Raw genomic sequence first — 23,976 nt, 5'->3', positions numbered from 1 at the left:
TCTGTTAAACTATTAGCTAATCATAGAAAGGATTGGATTTTTTTCTCCCTCCCACTCCCCTACTATTAAAGTGAATCAGATATAATCATGATTGTGTCAAAAGTTCAAAAGGGAAAATGGGAGGTAAAATGAGCCAGATTGGCACTCTTCCCTCAACATTGTACCTGTAAGCTTGATATGTTGTTTCAGAGATTAACTTTATAGACTTCCGTACCCAGAAGTATGAAAATTCTTAGGGAACTCTTTTCACAAGCTTGATCTTAACATACTGAATAAAGAGAGCAGCTAATCCCCTTTGTAAAGTAATTTGAGAGGAGGGAATTCAAAATGTAAAATCTCACCTGCATAAAACACTCAATTCTGTAAAGGCCTTTCTACCTGTAGACACTTACAAAGACTTAATATTTTAATGCGGAAGGGTGAACTTGGTTAAAAAGCCAATGAGTGAAATTAGAGAGAAATAATCCAGTGCTTTCTTTCTGGGAATTATCATCCTGCTCTCCAGGGGACCTAATTTTATTCCCTGGGGGGAATGAGAATACCTCTCTGTACAGCAAGCCAGCATCTCTAAATATAAGCTTGACTTTTAGTATAATAAGAGTCTTGTTAGGTGCAATTTGCTCTTAGTCATTAATACAATGGACAAATGTTGTGGTTACCTGGGAAAGAAAATTCAAGTGCTTTTAAACCTCTTGTGAGATTTGGTTTCATGCTTGAAATCTATACAGTGTTATGCCCAATAGCATCTGTAGAAGATTCCAAGCTATAAGGTATACAACATAGAGAAGTTAATACACTTTAGAAAAAGCTTAGACCACTACAAAGTGGGTTTAAGATCTTGAATAAAAAGCTTCTCTTTAGCTGAATGACAATTACCAGTGGCATTAAGTTTAACAAATGATTAGAATTTTCTTACGAGTGAATTTTATATGATGATTTGTATACAAAATAAGAAGGCAGTCTTTTCTTTTAGTGGCAGTTAACTTTTTTTTTCAGCTCTAAAACAGTTTATAGTTCTATAAGTGCAAAGGTTGAATTAAGGACCAATTATAATCTGAAAGTATATACATTTGACTCTTGAACAGCACTGGCGGTTGGAGTGCCACCCCCCATGCAGGTGAAAATCCTCCTGCAACTTGACTTCCCCAAAACTTAACTCCTAATAGCCTGCTGTTGGCTGGAAGCCTGACCCATAACATAAATAGCCTATTGACACACGTTTTGTATGTTATATGTACTATATACTGTAGTCTTACAATTAAGTAAGCCAGAGGAAAGGAAATGTTACTAAGAACATCATAAGGACAATAAACTACATTTACAGTACTGGGCTGTATTTATCAATACCATAAGTTCATGTCATTTGTTTAGCAATGAATCGTCTGTCATTAAAGCAGTGGTTCTCAACCTTTCTAATGCCTCGACCCTTTAATACAGTTCCTCATGTTGTGGTGACCCCCAATTTCATTGTTACAAATTGAACATAGTTAAAGCATAGTGATTAATCACAAAAACAATATGTAATTGTGTATGTGTTTTCCAGTGGTCTTAGGTGACGGCGACACCTGTGAAAGGGTCGTTCGACCCCCAAAGGGTTCACGACCCACAGGTTGAGAACCGCTGGTTTAAAGTATTACATATGTCTCCTTTTCCCCCCATTAACCTCTCCCCAGCCACTCCCACCCCCCTGTTTGTTGTTTTCAGTTTTATATCCTACATCTGAGTAAAATCATGATTCTTGACTTTTTCTGTCTGGCTTACTTTTTTTAGCATTATATTCTCAAGTTCTGTCCATATTGTTACAAATGGTAGTATTTTACCTTTTCTTATAGCTGAGTAGTATTCCATCGTATATATGTACCGCATCTTTATCCAACAATCTATCGAAGGACACTTTGTTTTCATGTCTTGGCCACTGTGAATAATGCTGCAATGAACATAGGGGTACATATATTTTTACAAACAAATGTTTTCAAATTTTTGGGGTAGATACCCAGAGAGGGGTTGCCATATTGTTTTCCATAGAGGCTGTACCAGTATACATTCCCACCAGCAGTGAATGAGGGCTCATAAAATTTATTCTTAAAAAAAATTATTCTTGATAATAAAATTGTGATGCTATACAGCTTCTGCTAATTGTCCTTAATCATAAACCACTTTTTATTGGATTTGGTACTATGTTCTCTCTTTTTTTAGGGATCAGTAAAAGATAACAGAAGTCTTTCTTGTTATTTTAAACTTAGAAGCTGACATAAGTGATTTTTGCAGTCTCTAAAAGTTTTCTTCCACTCGGATGTAACCTCCAAGTACTGGGCACTATGTTTCCCATTGTTAATTTTCCCCTCAGCCTGTAAAGCTCTGGATCTGTGAATCTGATCTAAAGTGTATGGTTCTTGGTTTCCTACTAGTGTCAAGAGTGACTTTTTGGCATTTTTAAAGATCATTAAGAATAATTCTTTATTCCAATATGCAACATCTAATCTAATAATAATAAAATATTTTGTATTTCATTTCAAAGTAGTTAAGGTCTGTTTCTCTAATGAGCATTATATACTGAGGTGCTATTTAAACTGAATTGCAATCAGCTAGCTGTATCTTCACCCTGTTCAGTTGACATTTTTATAAATCACTGAAATATAAAAAATCGCCTTTTGTTTATGTAACTAACCTCAGACAGAATGACATCCAATAGTATATGTGCAAATGTGCATATAGAAAGTGTACTGTAGTGTAAATAACATACTTTTTTAACAGCTAAGCTTCATTTTGCTAAAGATAAAATGACACCTTAATAACTTTGTGATTTTCTTATCTTAAGGTCACCAGGTTTGCCATGTGATTAATTTGACAAACAGATCTCACCACTCCTTATTTGAAAGTCCCTGTAATATGCTTCAATTTAGACGTGACCTTTTTTGTTTCAGACAAATCTGCCTATTTTCAAGCTGAAGGAATCTACAGTTAGAAGAAGATACAGTGACTTTGAATGGCTGCGAAGTGAATTAGAAAGAGAGAGCAAGGTAAGAATTATTTGTAATGCAACTTGAAAGCAGAACATTCCAAATTTTAATATTTGCTATTTCTCAGAAAATTACTTTGAATAAAGCGGGTAAAACAAATATGATTTCTTTTTTTTCAAATAGTTTAGTTTTGTCTTATTTCATGGGAGATGGAGGAAGTCTGTAATTTTTCCTCAGAACTCTCTTCCTTCTCTTGTCTACGTTAGTGGCGTAATTGAGGCCTTTGCTGACTCACAGTTGGATAACACTTACTTCTTAGCATTATCTTACTATTGCTTCCTTTCCTTCCTATTCTACCTTCCCCTCCATACCCCTTGCCAAGTTTCTCTTCCTCAATACATCTCATATATCATTGTATTTCCAGTGTTTTTACTGACTCTTAATAAGTACATTTTTCATCATTATACACTTATATATAACAAAAATTTCTAAGCCCAGCTGGTTTGGCTCAGTGGTTGAGCTTCAACCTATGAACCCGGGAGGTCACAGTTCGATTCCCGGTCAGGGCACATGCCCGGGTTACGGGTTTCATGCTGGATGCAGCTGATTAATGATTCTCTCTAATCATTGATGTTTCTATCTCTCCCTTTCCCTTCCTCTCTGAAATCAATATGTTTTTTAAAAAGTTTTTAAACCAGGATTTAGCATACTTTGTGTGATATATGCCGATATTCTTCAGATTAGCTTTTTTGAGAAATATAAAGAAAACTTAAATCCCTAGTTGGTTGGACTGTTGTCCTGTGCACCAAAAGGTTGTGGGTTCAATTCCTGGTCAGGGCACATGCCTAGGTTGCGGGTTTGACCCCTGGATGGGGTGCATTCAGAAGGCAACTGAACAATGTTTCTCTTTCACATCAATGTTTCTCTCTCTCCCTCCTTCCTCCCCTTCTCTTTCTAATCAATTTAAAAAACACATATCCTCCTGTGAGGATTAGGGGAAAAATTTTTTTACTGAAAGACAAAAAAAGACTGTAATAAATAGAAATACTACATTCTTGTTTTGGAATATTCATTTTTTTCTCTCTTAAAAAACAAATCCTCACTGGAGGATATGTTTATTGATTTTAGAGAGAGGAAAGGGTAGCGGGAGAGAGAGAAAGGGAGAAACATCAATCAGTTGTCCCTGTACATGCCCCAACTAGGATCGAACCTGCAACCTAGGTATGTGTCCTGACTGGAAATCCAACTGCAACCTTTAGGTGGCTATACAGGATAATGCTTCAACCAAATAATTCACTTTTGAAGATTTATTTACCTTATAAACGTTTGAGAGCTCATTCAGTGTGTTCTTTGAGTAATAGAGTTGTGAACAATTAATGTCCCCATTTTTATGATGCTTACATTCTCTTGGGTAAGTTGGGATGGTGGTGAGGGAAAGGCAGAAAAAATAGTGAGATATATATATAAAACGTCAAATGGTGATGTGCTCTAAAACAAATTAAATTAAGAGTTTAGCCCTGACCAGTTTGGCTCAGTGGATAAAGTGTCGGCCTGCAGACTGGAAGGTCCCAGGTTCGATTCCGGTCAAGGGCATGTACCTTGGTTGCGGGCACATCCCCAGTGAGGGGTGTGCAGAAGGCAGCTGATTGGTGTTTCTCTCTCATCAATGTTTCTAATTCTCTATCCCTCTCCCTTCCTCTCTGTAAAAAATCAATAAAATATATTTTAAAACAAAAGGAGTTTAAACTAAGAGAGAGCTACTCATAGGATAGTCAAGGGAACGCCTCAGTTACAGGTGGCATTTTAGCAGTAGACCTGACAGAGTAAGGCAGTTTCCATACTTATTTATCTCTAATAATAAAAGCGTAACATGCTAATTAGACCTGACCTCCTTCCGGACCACCTTCTGGATGAAGCTGGCGGCTGGAGGGAAGCCCAGGTCCTGGGTGCCAGAGTGAAGCCAGTGCTGGCATCGGGGGAAGGAAGGCCTACTCTTACACGATTTTCATGCATCAGGCCTCTAGTAAATTAATAAAATTCTAATAAAGGTATCTGTCAGAGTCTTTATAAACTTACAAGTTTATATATGAACTTTAGAATCTGACAAAGCTCAAAAATAGCCAGAAATTGTTTTCAATGTATACTTAAGCACCTACAGACACCAGAACATATCTTTAGACTGTTCTGAAGGGCAAGTAGATTAGTGGATGTAATATAATTTAGAAGCTGACCCATGTGTTTATTGGAAATTTAGTTCATAACAAAAAAACACTTGATAAGTGGGGAAAGGAATTTATATTCAGCAAATGGGGTTGAAACATTTGGCTGTCTATTTGGGAATAAAGATTTATAACTCATTGTATGTAAATTATAGATCTTTTGATCTGTAAATGTACAAAACAAGTTAGGAAAGTTTTGGGAAACAAAGGAAATTTTTTATGACTATAGGAAAGAAGTGTCTTTCCCTCTCCCTCAGCTTTATTGAGACATAATTGATAAATAACATTGTGGAACTTTAAGGTGTACAACATAATGATTTGATGTATTTATATGTTGTGAAATGATTACCACAATAAGGTTAGTTAATACATTGATCAGATAATAATAGCTGTTACCATTTTATTTTATTTTATTTTTTAAAATATATTTTTATTGATTTTTTACAGAGGGGAAGGGAGAGAGATAGAGAGTCAGAAACATCGATGAGAGAGAAACATCGATCAGCCGCCTCCTGCACATCCCCCACCGGGGATATGCCCGCAACCCAGGTACATGCCCTTGACCGGAATCGAACCTGGGACCTTTCAGTCCGCAGGCTGACGCTCCATCCACTGAGCCAAACCGGCTTCGGCACCATTTTATTTTATTACTAGAGGCATGGTGCACGAAATCGGTGCACTCTGGGGGTTCCCTCAGCCTGACCTACACCCTCTCGCAGTCTGGGAGCTCTTGGAGGATGTCCGACTGATGGCTTAGGCTGGCAGTTGGAAATCCACGAGGCGGGAGAGGCTCCTGCCACTGCCGCTCTGCTCGCTAGCCATGAGCCTGGCTCAGGGCTTCTGGCTGAGCTGCGCTCCCCCTGTGGGAGCGCACCAACTACCAGGGGGCAGCTCCTGCATTGAGCATCTGCCCCCTGGTGGTCAGTACGCATCATAGCGACCGGTTGTTCCGCCATTTGGTTGATTTGCATATTAGCCTTTTATTATGTAGGGTTATTTTTGCTCATCTGTATGAAGTTGTGTTGCTCTTTCCCTTTTTACCCTGTTGAATTATTGTTTTAGGATAACACCTAGTTATAGAAACTCTGCTTCAAGGGTTTGAAGTTTTACATCTTAGAATACATATGATTTGTATTACTGTTGTTTACTATTTATAGTTCTCCTTTGCGTTGTGTGATTACACCTTTTTTTCTGTTTTGGTGTAAAATAGGTTCCAGCTAAGTGGTTGGTTTGTATGCCCAGCTTTTATTAAAATGACCATAAGTAGTCTAAGAGGGTTCTTGATTTGAAGGCATTAATAGTCTAGATTGGTGGTTCTCCACAGGGGCAGTTTTGTCCCCCGGGAGACACTTAACACTTTAGGAGACATTTTTTATTGTCGTAACTAGGGGTACTACTGGTGGTATCTATGCTATTAAATATTCTTTTTTTAATTTTTATTTTTTTGACTATCCAACCAAGTTTTATTTTTTTTTAATAATTAAATCTTTATTGTTCAGATTATTACATTTGTTCCTCTTTTTTCCCCCCCCCATAACTCCCCTCCTTCCAGTTCCCACCCCACCCTCCGCCCTCACTCCCCACCCACTGTCCTCATCCATAGGTGCACGATTTTTGTCCAGTCTCTTCCCGCATCTCCCACACCCCTTGCCCCCCCAAGAATAGTCAGTCCATTCCCTTTCTATGTCCCTGATTCTATTATAATCAACAGTTCATTCTGTTCATCAGATTATTCATTCACTTGATTCTTAGATTCACTTGTTGATAGATGCATATTTGTTGTTCATAATTTGTATCTTTACCTTTTTCTTCTTCTTCCTCTTCTTAAAGGATACCTTTCAGCATTTCATTTAATACTGGTTTGGTGGTGATGAACTCCTTTAGCTTTTCCTTATCTGTGAAGCTCTTTATCTGACCTTCAATTCTGAATGATAGCTTTGCTGGATAAAGTAATCTTGGTTGTAGGTTCTTGGTATTCATCACTTTGAATATTTCTTGCCACTCCCTTCTGGCCTGCAACGTTTCTGTTGAGAAATCGCTGACAGTCGTATGGGTATTCCCTTGTAGGTAACTGAGTTTCTTTCTCTTGCTGCTTTTAAGATTCTCTGTTTGTCTTTTGCTCTTGGCATTTTAATTATGATGTGTCTTGGTGTGGTCCTCTTTGGATTCCTTTTGTTTGGGGTTCTCTGCGCTTCCTGGACCTGTAAGTCTATTTCTTTCACCAGGTGGGGGAAGTTTTCTGTCATTATTTCTTCAAATAGGTTTTCAATATCTTGCTCTCTCTCATCTTCTGGCACCCCTATAATTCTGATGTTGGTACGCTTGAAGCTGTCCCAGAGGCTCCTTACACTATCTTTGTATTTTCGGATTCTTTTTTCATTTTACTTTTCCGGTTGGGTGTTTTTTGCTTCTTCGCATTTCAAATCTTTGACTTGATTCTTGTGCTCCTCTGGTCTGCTGTTGGGAGTCTGTATAATATTCGTTATTTCAGTCGGTGTATGCTTAATTTCTAGTTGGTTCTTTATCATAGCATTGAGGGTCTCATTAGATTTCTTGTAGATCTCATTAAGTTTATCGGCAGCTTCTAGACAGTTCTTGAGAGCCCTTAAAAGTGTGGTTCTGAACTTAATATCCTCCATGGACAATTTTGTCCTGTTTCTTTGTCTCCCCTTTTTTTATGCTTTCTTGGTGCACCCCTTAGTGGTCTTTGTGCGCAGTCTTGTTGTAGTTAAGCCTTGATTGTTGTAGTTGATACTGGGGGGATTTGACCTCCAGGCCAACTGACTGTGAGAATCAGCTGTGTCTGCAGTGGGAAAACTTCTGTCCTCTGGGGAGGTGCTAATCTAGCGTTTGCCTGAGGCTTTCCGGCAAATGGCTCTGTGCAGGGCTTGGGCGGGGCGGGTCACACGGGATCAAACAGGGCAGGTGGAGGGAGCAGTTATGGCTGCTCTCAGTCCTGTCTCCAGAGGCTCTGCCTCTCAGAGTCCCAGCAATCGCTGCAAACCTTGGAGAGAAAGCTGCCCTCGCGTTCCGACGGATGCCAGACAGTCCCGCTTCTCCCGTTTGAGTCTGGGTCCCTAGAGACTCGCCCAGAACTGGAGCTCAGAATCTGAGACTCCCTCCCTATTGAAAACGACAACCGCGCCCTCAGCCACCAGCCCGCTCTGCGCGCACCTCCGCACCTTTGTATTTTCCGCACTGCGCCTCCTCTGAGCCTCAGTATGCTGTTCTCTTTCCTTCTAGTTGAAGAATTTCCCCTCAGCCAGCTTTCCTGTGGTTCTGGGTGATGTCTGTTCCGTCTCTTAGTTGTATTTTTGAAGTGGTTGTTCGAGGCAGCAAACTCTGGTGTTTACCTATGCCGCCATCTTGGTTCTCTACTATGCTATTAAGTATTCTATAGTGCAAAAGAAAATCCTCCTCCAGTACAAAGAATTATGTAGTTAGTGCCATGATTGAGAAACTCTCAGATAAAGAAGCCAAACTAACCTGTGAAATAAAGAGCTAGCTAGCTGCTGTTTAATTCAAACAAATATTTGACCTCCAAATAATTTCCAGAAGAGAGATACAGTATAAGTTGATCCTAGAGGATAGTTAGGCTTTGAAGGGCAAAATTTGGGATGTTCCTATAGGGTGGGAAGGAAGAAATGACAGGTCTTTGGGGAAAGATAGGATAGCAGATGTGGGAGAAAGTTAACATATTTCTTAGCCTAGGAAATGAAAGTGATGACAAGTTGTTGATTATTTTATCATCACCTCAGACACAAGTAGGAAATACCATGTACAGGATGGTCTGAGGTAGAAGAAACTGATCACTTAATTCTTACGTGTCTATGTCAACATTGTTAATATTTTATTTCTTTGTTGAATTGAGAGTTGATTTTGGTCCCTGCAGTTTCCATCAGAATAAAGCATTGTGTTTCCCAAGTGACATCAAAACTGTCTGAGGGGCGTGGCGGCTTTTATTTCAGTATTGCTTGAATGTTCTCTTTGTATAGTTGTGCTTTGCTAATAAGTCCGGGAAAAGTGATAATTAAGCTAGGGGCCCAGCCATTAAGGAGCTTTGTTCTGATGAGCTATTTTGCATTGAATATTTTTTCATTGTGTTTTTTGCTGATTCCCTTTTATATTTAAACAAGTTTGACAGTGGGATGGCTGTCATAGTGAGGATATACTGTATCTTCTTGTTGTGCTCTATAAATGTTCACAACTTAGCATGTTTGAGAACGCTCTTTCCTTATGTTGTTTTAGGTTGTAGTTCCCCCACTCCCTGGGAAAGCATTTTTGCGTCAACTTCCTTTTAGAGGAGATGATGGAATATTTGATGACAATTTCATTGAAGAAAGGAAGCAAGGGCTGGAGCAGTTTATAAACAAGTAAGTGCTTTCTGATTCTCAGGGTGTAAGAGGGAACAGTGTTCTGGGACTACCTTATGTGACTACTAGTAATTTTTATATTAAGCTAAACTTTAATGTTGTTTTTCCTTTTGGCCATTTCCTAACTAATTTTTTGTATTGTTTAAACAAAGTAGCAGTATATAACAAGTTGAATATCATATGATAAAATACACTTGAGTGATTGAAAATGAGTATCTTTGTTTTGACTTAAGTTTTGTATTTGTTTTTCTGGGTTAATTTATGCAAATTGCATTTAAAATTATAGCATTTAAAAATACAGTTTTACTTATGATTCTTTCTAATTTAAGATGTTCTAGTAGGAACAATAAAACAAAATAAATTTCAAATAATTTTGTTTGATTGCAGATGGAGGGATTATCAGCAAGTCTTGTAAAAATGCATATTTTTAAATTTTTATGGCAAAATATATTATTTTGGAAATGCAAGAAGATTTGGGGTTGTTTATCTTTTATTTAGAAACTCTTAAGCTCAAAGTAAAATTTATAACTTAAAATTTTATTTCTACTTAAAAATGGGAATTTTTAAAAGGCCAATAGGGAGAGTTATGCCTGGAAAGCATTCAGAATAATTATGTATTGTCTTAAGTTTAACCAAATAAGGCCAAATCCTAGAGAATATGGTTGTGTGAGCTATTTATTAGAAGCACTTTAATTTTATCCAGTGGTTTGAAGATCTGTGAGTGGTAAGTAAACAGAAGAAAAGTTACACAAAGCCTTTAACTTCTAGTTACCTTCTGTAGACATGACCTTTGTTGTCTTTTTATGAACGTACTTTCCTTTTAGAGAAGGCGTTGCTAGATTAGATGTTTTTAAATTCTGAAATAGAAGTCTCTGCCCAGTCTCATCTGTTAGGTCTAGTGGAAACCTTTAAAAGCGGCCCTGGCTAAGGTAACTCTGTTGGTTAGAGCATCATCCCAATATGCCAGAGCTGCAGATTCAATCCCCAGTCAGGGCATGTATAAGAATCAGCCAAAGAATGTATAAACAAGTGGAACAACATATCAATATTCTCTCTCTCTCTCTCTCTCTCTCTCTCTCTCTCTCTCTCTCTCTCCCCCTCCCTCCCTCCCTCCCTCTCCCTCCCTCCCCACTCCTCTCTCTAAAATCAATAAATAAAGCTTTTAAATAAATAAAGACAACCCCCTCTCCCCCCCCCCCCAAAAAAAAAGCCCTCTGTACATTGGTGCCTATTTCTTACTATTTGGGGCTTTTATTGAACTCCAGTGTATTTCTAGCTCTAATCCTATATCTTTTCCTTCTTTAAAATGGATTCTCAGAATCAGGTCTTATTTCACTTTTAAAGTTAATTTAGGTTTTTTTGTTTGTTTTGTTTTTTTTGTTTTTAAAAAAATATATTTTATTGATTTTTTACAGAGAGGAAGGGAGAGAGATAGAGAGTTAGAAACATCGATGAGAGAGAAACATCGATCAGCTGCCTCCTGCACATTTCCCACTGGGGATGTGCCCGCAACCCAGGTACATGCCCTTGACCGGAATCGAACCTGGGACCTTTCAGTCCGCAGGCCAACGCTCTATCCACTGAGCCACACCGGTTTCGGCAAATTTAGGTTTTTATAATATACTATCTAATAGGTAAAGAAGCTGACTGGGTGCATAATGCCAGAAGCAGTGCAACGCTAGTGATTGAATGTTTTCAAATTACCTTGTGACCAAAGGAAAGAAAATTTACCATAAACTTTGGTAAAGTTGTTAGAGCATACCTTTATGGGCAGTTCCGAGTAACACCTACAATTACTAAATTGTATTTGCTTACTAACCTTAAACTATGTGTTTGACAACTCCTCCCACCTCTTTTTATAAAAGATTGGACTAAATTTATCTCTTTTATTCCTAGGGTCGCTGGTCATCCTCTGGCACAGAATGAACGTTGTCTCCACATGTTTTTACAGGATGAAATAATAGATAAAAGCTATACTCCATCTAAAATACGACATGCCTGAAATTTGCCGAGAAGTGGCAAAAAAAACTTTCTGTGACTATGAATGATCGTATGCGCCAGTGAAGAAGCTCTAACTAACTTAGCATGCTGCACAGAAACCGGTCTAACATGCCTGCAGTTACTAACACTCATGCGCTCTGCTCTGTTTTGTTTTGCTTTGGCAGTTGACAAGAAGTTAATTTGCTTTAGTGAAATCCCTCATTCCAGCCTTTCTATAGAATAGCTCTTCCTGGCTCTTTAATGTGCTGCACACTATCGCCTCACACACCTGTTACTCCAGCATAATCCGCAGTGTCCCGACTAAAGTTACTGAACTCGTCTCAGCTGCACAGTTTTTGTGTCATGTTTGCTTCTTGAATCTGATTAACTAGAAATCTCTTATCCCCTTTTTAATATGTGATGTCCTTGACCTAACTTACGTGTAGGAGCACTGACCACTGGTTGCCAGCATCCTGCACACAAGACACACTCATATGCAGAATGTATCCCTTCAGGCTTGTAATGCCCTTCACATGGAAGATCAACGAGGGGAATCTTTATATTCTGTACAAAAACAAAATCAAATTTATATACTAAAATCATTTGTCTAAAAATTTAAGTTGTTTTCAAATAAAAATAAAACTGCATTTCTGATATGCACTGATTGTGTTGCCTCCGGCTTTTCTTTTCTTCCTTTATAACTTTCCTACTTAACTCACTTGTTGAGAGGGATTATTTACTAATTATATACTTCTCATTCCTGTAACTTCATTCCTCTTTAAACAGTGGTGATATCAAATATGCCACCACCCTTTGAATAGGGTATTTTCTTCTACACAACAAAAAAAGTGATGTACTAAGAAAAAGCATTCCTTCAGGCTTATTGAGTCATTATGAAGTACTTTGTGTATTTGAAAAATGCTTTATAATCTCAAGTCATTCCTTTTGAAGGCCTTTTAAGATAAGTCAATACCATGTCTCCTAGTTTATAGAAGAATTCTTTTTTTGTAGTTCATCTGAGTGACTTAAACTTAGCAAGGGTGTAAAAACTTTTTTTGTAGTCAGCAGATTCATGCTCTCTAATTTGGTTTGGGATAGTGGCACTCTTGATCTTCTTTAACCAAGACAAACTTGTATAAATGATAAAAAAGCCTGACTTGTATCTATATATATAAAAGCCCAGTGACCGGAATGATGGAATGACTGGAATGACCGGTGGCTATGACGCGCACTGCAGCAGCCAACCAGCCTGATCTGGGCCCTGATCGTCCCCTGACCCCCTGCCAGCCTGGCCCCCAATTGGCTCCCAATACCCCGATCAGGGGCGGGGCCAGCTGGCCAACTGCCCGTGGCCCCTCCCCCCACCGGCCCAGCCTCGATGGGCCCCCATCGGGGCAGGCTGGCCCGATGCCACCCGTGCACAAATTCACGCATGGGGCCTCTAGTGAATGATAAAAACAAACAAAACAGAAAATACATGACTCCTTGCTGCGTAGCCTGTGGTATGGCCAGAGCTTTGCAGCCAGAATGTGGCTTTTAGTTTGACTCTGCACAACATCCGGTGCTTATGGGACCCACAGTGACCCAGAGTTCATCCCCAAGGTAAGGCAGGTTTGTCCTCCCACACCAGAACAGCACCTAGAGCAGGGGTGGGCAAACTTTTTGACTCGAGGGCCACAATGGGTTCTTAAACTGGACCGGAGGGCCGGAACAAAAGCATGGATGGAGTGTTTGTGTGAACTAATATAAATTCAAAGTAAACATCATTACATACAAGGGTACGGTCTTTTTTTTTTTTAGTTTTATTCATTTCAAACGGGCCGGATCCGGCCCACGGGCCGTAGTTTGCCCACCCCTGACCTAGAGACACGTCTGTCCATTTGAGAGGAAACCAGCTTAGGTCTCAGTCAAATTAGGTTTTCCACCAAGAAGATTGGAAATCACAGGGCAAAGTCAGAGCTGCCCTATAAAGCCTTAGTATTTCACAATTCCATAATATTGGAGCTTTCACTTACTATAAGACACAAAGCTAAACAATGTGAATTTTATTTCATTGAGCTAGAGAAATAAAGTCTGTTTTCAGTATTTAGAACGAAGTAATGGTAGCTCTGCTAAACTGAATGATACCACTAAAGCAGTGGTTCTCAACCAGGGATGACTTTAACCCCAGGGGACATTGGGCAACATCCCGAGATGATGTTGCTCGCCACTACTGGAGAATGCCACCGAAAACCAGTGGGCAGGAGTTAGAGATGCTACAGACGCTGTGGGGCACAGGATAGCTTCTCACAGGAGAAAAATGTCAGTAGTGCTGAGGTTTCCACGCACTGTGGAATTTTGATTTTGGTCATTCATATATGAGGGGATAATGTGGTTTAGGATGTGCTGTATTGGCCGGCCTGCTTCTAACCACTACAGTTTCCTAAGGGCAGGCAACCTCCAGAAAGCTGAAGGTTTTAAGGTACGCGAAAAGTTATCTATCCCAGGTAACATGTTTTTGCCAGGGATGGTATTCTTCAGTGTTGTCTTTCAGAGAAGTGAAACCATGGTCTATGTTAAAATTACATCTTTAACCTGTAAAGTAAAAATGCAGGGGCTGTTAACTCTAACCACACAGGAGGATGTTCTAGAAGCCCTTAAGAGTCTTCCTAAAAGAATGGAAGTGAACTTGGCAGTGTGTTATGCAGCAAGAGTCATGGACTCTGTGTCCTAGGAAGTAATTGCTTCGTCTCAACTCCTGCCAGCTGTAGAGGGTCAACATCAGCGGGACCTTGAGCTGTGAAGTACTAAATGTCAAGTCCATAGAACACCAATGTCTGGGGCGTGTAAAGGCTTAATACTAGTTCTCCGATGGCAATGGTAATCACAGATATATTAGTAGTAACAGCAAATGGTACCACTAAATCCATGGCAGTTTTGGGGTGGGTTTATCTGGTATTTGGTTTTTTCTTTGGAGGTTCTGCCCATTGTGATCCTCAGTAGTGATGATGACCTCTGGTGGAGGTTGCCGGGAGCATCTTTTATTTATTACATCCTGTGGCTTTTCAACTTGGCTCTCTTATGGCCCACTCTACGTTAAAAGTCCTATTCCGGTTGCCTTGGCTTACTTTGCCGGTTGCCTCGGCTTACTTTGCCTGTTTTGGTTACAGGAGTGAGGACGAATATAGCCAATGAACGGGGGAGGCCTTTACAGATAAGATTTGTTTGAAATGTGGATGGACAGGTAGAGAGCTTAGCACACTGCCTGGCATATAGATGAGCCACTCAGTAGGTGCTAGCTGGGGCCATTACACTGTGCAAGCGTTTGGACTGGGAAACAAGTTGGAAGCTTTTAGAAGGGCAGAGTAGGTCTTCCTCAATAGTTCCTTTGTGATCTTTGCCAGAGAACTTTCCTATGAAATAATATTCTCCTTTGTAGATGAGAAGATTGAGGCTCTGAAAGCTTAAGTGACATACTCCAGGTTAGCCAGGATGTGATGGCCCTGGAATAAGTATATCTGACTCTTCTTGTGGACAGGGGCTGTGACTTGGTACCCAGGCCTTCTTTGATGCTCAATAAATTTATTGAGTGAATGAAAGGGTGAATTTTCAGTAACATTTCCTATGTCCTCTAGGCAGAACGTAAGTGATTAAATGGCTGTTTTGGTTTTTTTTTAGTTTGACTTTAAGTGAGGGTATCAAAGCTCTTTTTGACCTGAAGAGCTTGCTGATTAGAAGTATCCTATTTTCCCAAACTTAGCTATACACCACAATTACTCTCAAGATTGGGTCCAAGACTTTATTTTTAAAAAAATATTCCCAGATAATTTGGAAATAGCCAGGTTTGGGCACTTAGCTAGAGGCCCTTTGATTTCTAGGAATTTGGTCAGATTTTATTTTATTTTATTTTAATATTTTTATTGATTTTAGAGAGGAAGGGAGAGGGGGAGAGAGATAGAAAAATCATTGATGAGAGAGTATCATTGATCGGGTGCCTCCTGCACACCCTCTCCTGGGGATCGAGCCCACAACCCAAGCATGTGCCCTTGACCAGAACTGAACCTGGGACCTTCCAGTCCGCAGTCCAATGCTCTGTCCACTGAGCCAAACCAGCTAGGGCAGAATTTGGTCAGATTTTATCTTGGCTACTTTAACCTGGCTACTTAAGTCATTACAAAAAGAAATCAGAAAATTGAGAAGATGTCAGAACTTACCAGATGTTGAGAAGTTACTTTTGTAAATCTTGATTTACAGTAAGTGAAGTTTGCCTTGGGAAAATTCATTCCAAAGCCCAAAAGGGAGTTCAGAGGATAGGGTGCTGGGGAACACGGCCCCATGAAGCTTTTACTGTTAGATGAGTGCCATACGTGGACGTGACCAGTAAAATCAATGCGTTTAGCATTTTATATGGGCAAAGTGTTACATAGACAAGGGGTTAAATATGGGCCTTTTTCTCAAGAAACTCAGTCTTGTTAGAACACTGTCATGGAAAGTTCATTGTTAGTACAGCCAGATAGGAGACAGGACCAGTATGGGACAAGATGGAGGGAAGGGAATGGCCATTCAAAATAAAATAAAGGGGACTCTGGTTTCAGCTTTGACATGTAAGGAGCTTGAAACATGTAAAGATCTTGTCCTTATAACAAGAAATAGCGCCCTAACCGGTTTGGCTCAGTGGATAGAGCATCGGCCTACGGACTCAAGGGTTCCGGGTTCGGTTCCAGTCAAGGGCATGTACCTTGGTTGTGGGCACATACCCAGTGGGGAGTATGCGGTAGGCAGCTGAATCGATCTTTCTCTCTCATCGATGTTTCTAACTCTCTTTCCCTCTCCCTTCCTCTCTGTAAACAATCAATAAAATATATTAAAAAAAAAAAAAAGAAAGAAATAGCTGAACATACTGAAAGTGACCTTTCCTGGACGAACCCTGGACGAACCCATCAGAGAATTGAGGTTGCAGGGCAAATTACCGCCCCCAAACCTGGAGAGACGGTTAGAATCTGTATCCCTGGAGCAGAGGCTGCTGGAGCGATAGCGGGTAGGAACGCATACATGGTAACGTTGATGAATTGCTGGAGGTTGAGTGTGGTCGCAGTCTTAGAGGGGTCTCCACAGGTTCCTGGGCTTTCCCTGCAGGAACCCCACCAGATCCCCACAGTGAAGAACAAGAAAGACCCCCTATGGCTCTGGCAGGGAGAGGAGATGAATAATCATTGTAAAATATGCCTAGAACTTCATTACAAAGGCCTACTCTGAAGGGTAAAAGACTGCCAGAGCCTCATCCCCGAGGGAAGGATATTCTCACTCTAGCGGCAAGCCCGTCTAGCCTTCCGGTCTCACCCAAGGGGGAAAAGAATACATCAACAGGGGTGAAGACGTCAAGGAAATGTATTGGGAAAGCTTCAGGCACGGAGGGAGGAAGGTGCCAAGGGAAAAGCTATACCATCAGGGAAACACTCGTGAAGGTTACAGGCCCACGGAAACACTGAGATTTGACCTGGAGATTATAGAACCCCATCCCCCAATATTACCCCACACCACCAGGGCTCCAGTATAATCATAGTGGATTACAGCTGAAAGCTGCAAGACAGACTCTTGAGGAGGAATAATTAGGGAAAACAAAGTTAAGACAGAGACAAAAGGAAGAATTTGCAGCCTCTGGTGCTATAACTACAGCAAACATTAAACACAGTCCACTCCCTCGCCAGGTAAATCCTCACATGTGAGGCCTGTTTACCTCGGTTTCTATTATTCAGTACAACATGTCTGGCTTTCAACAAAAAATTACAAGGCATGCCAAAAGGCAAACACAGAAGAGAGAGAGCAATCATTAGAACCAGAGTCAGATATGACACATGTTGGAATTATCAAACGGAATTTTAAATAACTGATTAATGTGTGAAAGGTTTTTAAAATATGTATATTTTTATTGATTTCAGAGAGGAATGGAGAGAGAGAGAGAGAGAGAGAGAGAGAGAGAGAGAGAGAGGAGAGAGAAACTTCAATGATGAGAGAAAATCATTGCTCAGATGCCTCCTGCATGCCCCTCACTGGGGATCAAACCCGCAACCTGGGCATGTGTCCTGACCAGGAATCAAACCATGACCTCCTAGTTCATAGGTTGACGCTCAACCACAGGGCCATACTGGCCTGGGAATGTGTGAAAGTTTTTAATGGGAAAAGATAACGTGCAAGAGCAGAAGGGTAGTTTAATCAGAATCAAAAGGAAATGCTAGAAATCAAAATCACTATAACAGGCTTGAAAATGCCTTCCATGGGCTTATGGGCTCGTCAGTAGACTCAAAGTAGTTTAGGAAAGACTCGGTGAACTTCCCAAAGAGAAAAAAAAAAAAAATAGAAAAAAACAGAACATCCAAAAATTGGGATCATTTCAAAAAGTGTAACTTAGATGTAATTGGAATACCAGAAGGCAAAGAACAAGCAAAAGGAATATTTGAATTAATAATGGCTTCAAAATTAAAGAGACCAAAATGATGATCCAGGAAGCTGAGAGGACACCAAGCAGGAAAAATTCAAAAGACAGAACAATACAGGCATCTCCTATTCTCACTGAAAAAAACAAAACAAAACAAAACAAAACAAACAAACAAATACCAAAGAGCAATAGAAAATCTTAAAAGAAGCCAGAAGGAAAGAGTGAAATAAAGGAGTGCAAGCTTGACAGTTTTAAAAAAAAAATATTTTTTTATTGATTTCAGAGAGGAAGAGAGAAGGGGAGAGAGATAGAAACATCAATGATGAGAAAGAATCATTGGCTGGCTACCTCCTATGCACCCCACACTGGGGATTGAGCTGGCAACCCAGGCCTGTGCCTTGACCAGGAATCGAACCATGACCTCCTGGTTCATAGGTCGCCGCTCAACCACTGAGCCACACCGGCTAGGCAGCTTGGCAGTTTTGAAACACCTTTGTCAGTAGTCTTGAGACCGGAGATGGTGATATTTTATAACACCTGAGTTAACCTGGAGTCCGGATTTGGGCGGGGAAAAGTCTTTATACTTAGTATTGTCTAATTGAAATTTAGCATTTCTTCCGTTACGAGTGTAGGAACAAGCCGTAAGAGTAGTATAAACAGAACTTGTGAATATGTCATATCACATTTGTTGTTGCAGATCTTGAACTACGTACACTCACTATTTGAAAATTATTGTAGTTATAGACCAGCCCTAAGATCTTGTTTAATGTGTTACAGAGGCACATTTTATCACCAGGTTTTAAAATATACTTTAGTAAATGTATGTTAACAAATTGGTTTCTTTTCTAGTCCTATATATTTCACTTTACTCTTTTATAAACACCCGAGAAGGGATCTTTGTTACTAGAAGTAACGGACTCCTGTCGCAGAGTGTGGTTCGGATGTGCCGTGAGTCTGCACGACATGGAACAGGCTTGCTTGCCGTGTGCGCAGGAGGAGGGGGAGGGCGGTTGGAAAACAACCAGCCTCCTGTCTCCAGAGCGCTTAGGTTCCAGCCGGGCTTTTTACATGTGTTACCTCATTCAATTCTGAAAACAACACTTTACCAGGAGGACTGAGAGCTGAGTAATTTGCCCGAGGTCACACAGCCAGGACGCCAGGACACGGGTTCTTCCCGATGCTGCTCCCGTGCTGTGCAATGCTGGGCTGCTGGCAGGCAGGCCAGAGCCCTGACAGCGGTGCCTGCAGACTGGCGAGCCGGGGCCTCTGCCCCCCTGGCATCGGTGCCCCTGGTCCCGGCACAGTTTGCCTGGACACCAGTGTTGTTATCAAAGAGGCCATCGAGAGCAGAGGCTCCTTATCTTGATCTGAGGGAAAGTTAAACATTTAAGAGGGTTTGGCTGTAAAACTGGAGCGGCCATCCCTGCTTGGCAGACGTAAACACTGCCGCTTTGTCATGACTGAGCGTTCTTGGTACATTTCCTTTCCTTTCTGCTAGATTATACTTAATCCAGTTGTTTTCATGTCCAGTAAATCCAGACCATGTTTAACCGGTTTATTCATTGGAGAGTCATGAGGTGAAGAAAGTTTTGTCCTTTCAACTGCCCTGGGGATTTGCTGTCTTCTTTCTGCAAAGGGACTTTCTTGTACCTGTAACCTGAACACTGTGACCTGTGGGTTCCCCGCCCCCCCACTATGAGCAAAATTGTGAGGCTTGACTCTTTGTGTGCTGTGCAGCAGGGGCGATGCCCTCTGCGGACATCTCCCGAGGACAGTAGCAATTGGTGTTAGGAATGCTAATCATCCGGCTATCACTTCCTCAGAGCCTGGCGGCTCCAGCCACGGCAGCTGCCCCTGCTTGCCTCCGCTGCGTGCTTCAGGATGGACCCCGTTCTGGGATTGCATTCTGGAGAGGTTTGCTTGTGAGCATTTTGGGAGTTGACAATCTCATTTAAACTACAGTGAATTGGTCTCAGACAACAGTCAGCATTGGTGAAATGACAGGTCCTCATACACATTGTCTGGGAGAATAAATTGGCACCGTTTCCATGGAGGGCAATTTGGCAATAACTATCAAAACTATAAGCCCAGCCAGGCTGGTGTTGCTTAGGAGTTGAGCGTTGACCTCTGAGCCAGGAGGTCAAGGTTCGATTCCCAGTCAGGGCATATGCCTGGGTTGCTGGCTCAATCCCCAGTAGGGGGCATGCAGGAGGGAGCCAACCAATGATTTTCTCTCATTATTGATGTTTCTATCTCTCCCTCTCCCTTCCTCTTTGAAATCAATAAAAAAAATTTAAAAACAAAACAAAACTATAAGCCCAGGATTCCACTTCTAGGAATTTATCTCATAGATGTACTTCCTGTTTTGAGAAATGATATATATGGAATACAATATTTTCTCTGATTATTAATTGGATAGCTCTGAAAGGCTGGATAATAAACAGGTAACATTGATTGTCTGGTTGAGGGGATTGGGTGGCCCCAAGACAGAGGAGAGAGGTAAACATTTCACCTTATACTCTAAAAAAAACACCAAAAAACAACCAAACACAACTTTTTATTTTGGATTCACAGAAAAGTTATAACAGTCATACAAACAGTTCTCATATACCTCCTCACCCAGTTTCTTCTCATGTTGACATTTTATATGGTCGTGGCATTTTTGTCCAAACTAAGAAGCCAGCATTGGCACATTACTATTACCTACACTCCAATTTACTTGACTTTCCCCATGTTTCCCACTCATGTCCTTTTTCTGTTCCAGGGTCCAGTCCAGGAGACCACATTGCATTTAGTCACCACACACCTTTAGTCTCGCCTGGTCTTTGACATGCATACCATCAGGAGTGTTTTGAATTTTGTATCATGTGACTACTAACTAGTCAAAAATAAGTAAATTTTAAAAGAGAATTAGACTTATAGAGTCCCAGGATGTTAGAACCATAAGAAATCCTATGAGCAATCCAATTCAAGCTTCTCATTTTTCAGACACAGGACGGGACTTGTCCAAGGGCCTCCCCAGAGCCCAGACTAGAAGGGAAGGGGGGTGATGGGGAGCCAGGGGTCCCTGGGGAGCAGTAGAAAGAGGATAAGCTTTAAAGTCACCCAGACTTGGGTTCCAATCCCAGCTCTGAGCCTTGGGCCAGTAGGTACTCCCTTCTTCTCCTTCTCCTTCTCCTTCTCCTTCTCCTTCTCCTTCTCCTTCTCCTTCTCCTTCTCCTTCTCCTTCTCCTTCTCCTTCTCCTTCTTCTTCTTCTCCTCCTCCTCCTCCTCCTCCTCCTCCTCCTCCTCCTCCTCCTCCTCCTCCTCCTTCTTCTTCTTCTTCTTCTTCTTCTTCTTCTTCTTCTTCTTCTTCTTCTTCTCCTTCTTGTCTGGATTCTCTTGCTCAACATGTTTTAAGATACAGCCATGCTGTTGCATATATCAGTCATTTGCTTAAAAAACCAAATAAACAAAAACTCAGTTTTTTGAGAAAGTAGTTCTGATTGCAAAGAATTTGTTGAGAAAACTGTGTTTTTCCATCCTTGATCTCTACTTCTGGTGCTGAAATGCGACACCACTGGCCAACACTCCCTTCCTGGGAGCACTTAGAGTCCTCAGGCTGAGGGGAAGGCCTGGGAAGGCCCCGGGAGAGGCGGGCCACAGAGCGAGGGAATGGGAAGAAAAGTAAGCTCCTAATATGGGCCCCAAGACTCATTCCACATGAAGACACAAGGATGGATCTCCTTTTATACGGAGTGCAAAATTCAGCTGTAGAAAGCGGAGCTCTGGGTCCGGAGCAGCTGTGTGACCTGGGAGAGGTCTGTCACTCACTGGGCCTCGGGTGTAAAACTATGGGAGCAGACAGCTCAGCTCTGCATTCCCTGCTATGCCCCTCTGTCACCTCTCCTCCCTCACAGACACCTCTCTTTGGTTCCCTTGCCCTTTTTTTCCCTGCAGGTTTATTTCCTGTAGACACAACAGGTGGGCAGGTTTTAACTGAACTTGCATAGGGACTCCCGAGAAAACAGGCACCTCCTTACTACCTTCCAACTGCGTGTCTCTCCACACACCCTCCAGCACCTGTAAGCGCCCTGCAGTCGAGACTGAATCAGCCATTGCTCCAACTTTGGCAATTTTAAATAAATTTAACTATAAAAGAAATATAAACAATAAGATACCAATATAAGTATAAATACAATAAATATGCCATGCTAGTCAACATAATTAAAGAATAAATAAAACCATCTGATAGGTTGTTTGGCAAATAGATGAAAAAGTAACTTACCCATAACCCCCCCCCCCCCCCCCCCACACACACACACACACACTTTTTCCCATGCATATTTCCCGGTAAGAATAGCGCCACATGCCGAAACCAGTTTGGCTCAGTGGCTAGAGCACCGGCCTGCGGACTGAGGGGTCCCGGGTTCGATTCCGGTCAGGGGCATGTACCTGGGTTGCGGGCCCATCCCCAGTGGGGAATGTGCAGGAGGCAGCTGATCAATGTTTCTCTCTCATCGATGTTTCTGGCTCTCTATCTCTCTCCCTTCCTCTCTGTAAAAAATCAATAAAATATATTAAAAAAAAAAAAAAGAATAGCGCCACAATAATCTCGCAGATAACAGTGAATGTGGAGGGCATACAAAACGGGCTTGTGCTACCTCCTGTTGGAGATGTTTATTACCGCCAACATAGAAGTCGTTTAATAACACTGTGGTGAGCATCCTCAGGCATAAAGCTCTTGCTGAATTTTCGGTTTTTCTCGAAGCCAGAGTTCCGGAAGTGAATCTGAAGACGTTGGCTTGTGACACGTGTCGCTAAATTGTCTTTCACAAGAGCCGTGCAGCCACTGTACTGTGACGGCCTATCGTGCACATCCACTGCGGCATCCTCCGCTTTGGGGAAGGAGCTCGCTGGCAGGTGTACTCTCAGCCGGGCGCCGAGGTTGGCGTTGGAATTCCGCTGCTGGCTTGCTCTCTGGAAGAGCGAGACGGTTTCCAGGCCTTCGCCAGCCACTTGGGCAGCATAACCTGCCCACCTCATCCCCTCCGGTGCTGGCTGCTTATGTTCCGAAACTCTAACATACAGTGGATGGGTTGCTATCATTTTCTTTCTTCACAGGGTCTGAGTTTCACTTGCAGGTGAGATGGATGTTTTTAAACAATCAAGTGTCCAGATGAACCTCTCACTACAAGTTGTATAGATACTCGATTTCTTTTGTTTTTCTACTCTTCACCAGGTCTTCTTCACAAACTCACACCTGCTGCCTAAAGATAAAAATCAACTTTTCTTCCTATCTTGTGGGGTTGCTTTAAATAGCCCTTTAGGCGATTTGCAATCTTCCAGGGAGCAAGCACCCCTCCCCCCCTGCTTTTTCTCCCTAAGACGGTGTCCCCTGTCTGGGGGTCAGTGCGGAAAGATGTGCGCCGCGGTAGCCCTCAGGCACAGAGCCCTGCCCCGCTGGTCTTGGGAAAGGCGTCCCTGCTGCCCACAGCAGGCGTTTGTGCTGAGCTTCACTGCGACTGTAACTCTGGTCTCCACGTTTGCCCAGGGCCAGGGGCGGTGCCTGGCTGACAGGGCCCCTCTTCAGCTCTTCCTGGCTGCTGATCCCGGACTCTCTTCCCAGTCCTCAGAGAGCCACAGGCCCAGGGGGCCACCCCTACCCTCTGCTGAGTGGTCTGTCACCTTGCGCTGCCATGGTGACCTCTAGCTTCTGGGTTAGCTCCCACATCACAGGGGATTAAACCTTAGGCCCTGGATGGTTTGGCTCAGTGGATAGAGCACCTGCCGGCAGACTGAAGCGTCCCAGGTTTGATTCCCGTCAAGGGCAGGTACCTTGGTTGCCGGCTTGATCCCCCAGCCCCATTTGGGAGGCAACCAATCGATGTGTCTCTCTCACATTGATGTTTCTCTCTCTGTCTCTCCCCCTCCCTTCCACTCTCTCTAAAATTCCATGGAAAAATATCCTCGGGTGAGGATTGAAAACAAAAATAAAAACCTTAGGGCCTCGCTTTTCCTTTTGAGGTGAACAGGTTGACGTGGCCACC

General features: G+C 41.9%; 1 protein-coding gene across 1 annotated transcript in view; it reads left to right on the top strand.

Moving 5' to 3' along the window:
- The window catches only part of SNX3 (sorting nexin 3), a 32,606-nt gene extending 20,409 nt beyond the window's left edge, over positions 1 to 12,197 (top strand). Inside the window, exons 2-4 of the mRNA XM_081093850.1 lie at positions 2,925 to 3,020; positions 9,428 to 9,552; positions 11,449 to 12,197. Of these exons, the coding sequence (XP_080949976.1) occupies positions 2,925 to 3,020; positions 9,428 to 9,552; positions 11,449 to 11,554 (327 nt within the window). The 3' untranslated portion in view covers positions 11,555 to 12,197. The remainder of the gene's footprint in view (positions 1 to 2,924; positions 3,021 to 9,427; positions 9,553 to 11,448) is intronic.
- Positions 12,198 to 23,976: the final 11,779 nt, after the last annotated feature.

Source organism: Myotis nattereri, assembly GCF_964212035.1.
Source record: "Myotis nattereri genome assembly, chromosome: 6".
NCBI classification, from domain to species: domain Eukaryota; kingdom Metazoa; phylum Chordata; class Mammalia; order Chiroptera; family Vespertilionidae; genus Myotis; species Myotis nattereri.
The sequence above is the reverse complement of the archived record's forward strand: the minus strand, read 5'-3'. Positions and strand labels throughout refer to the sequence as shown.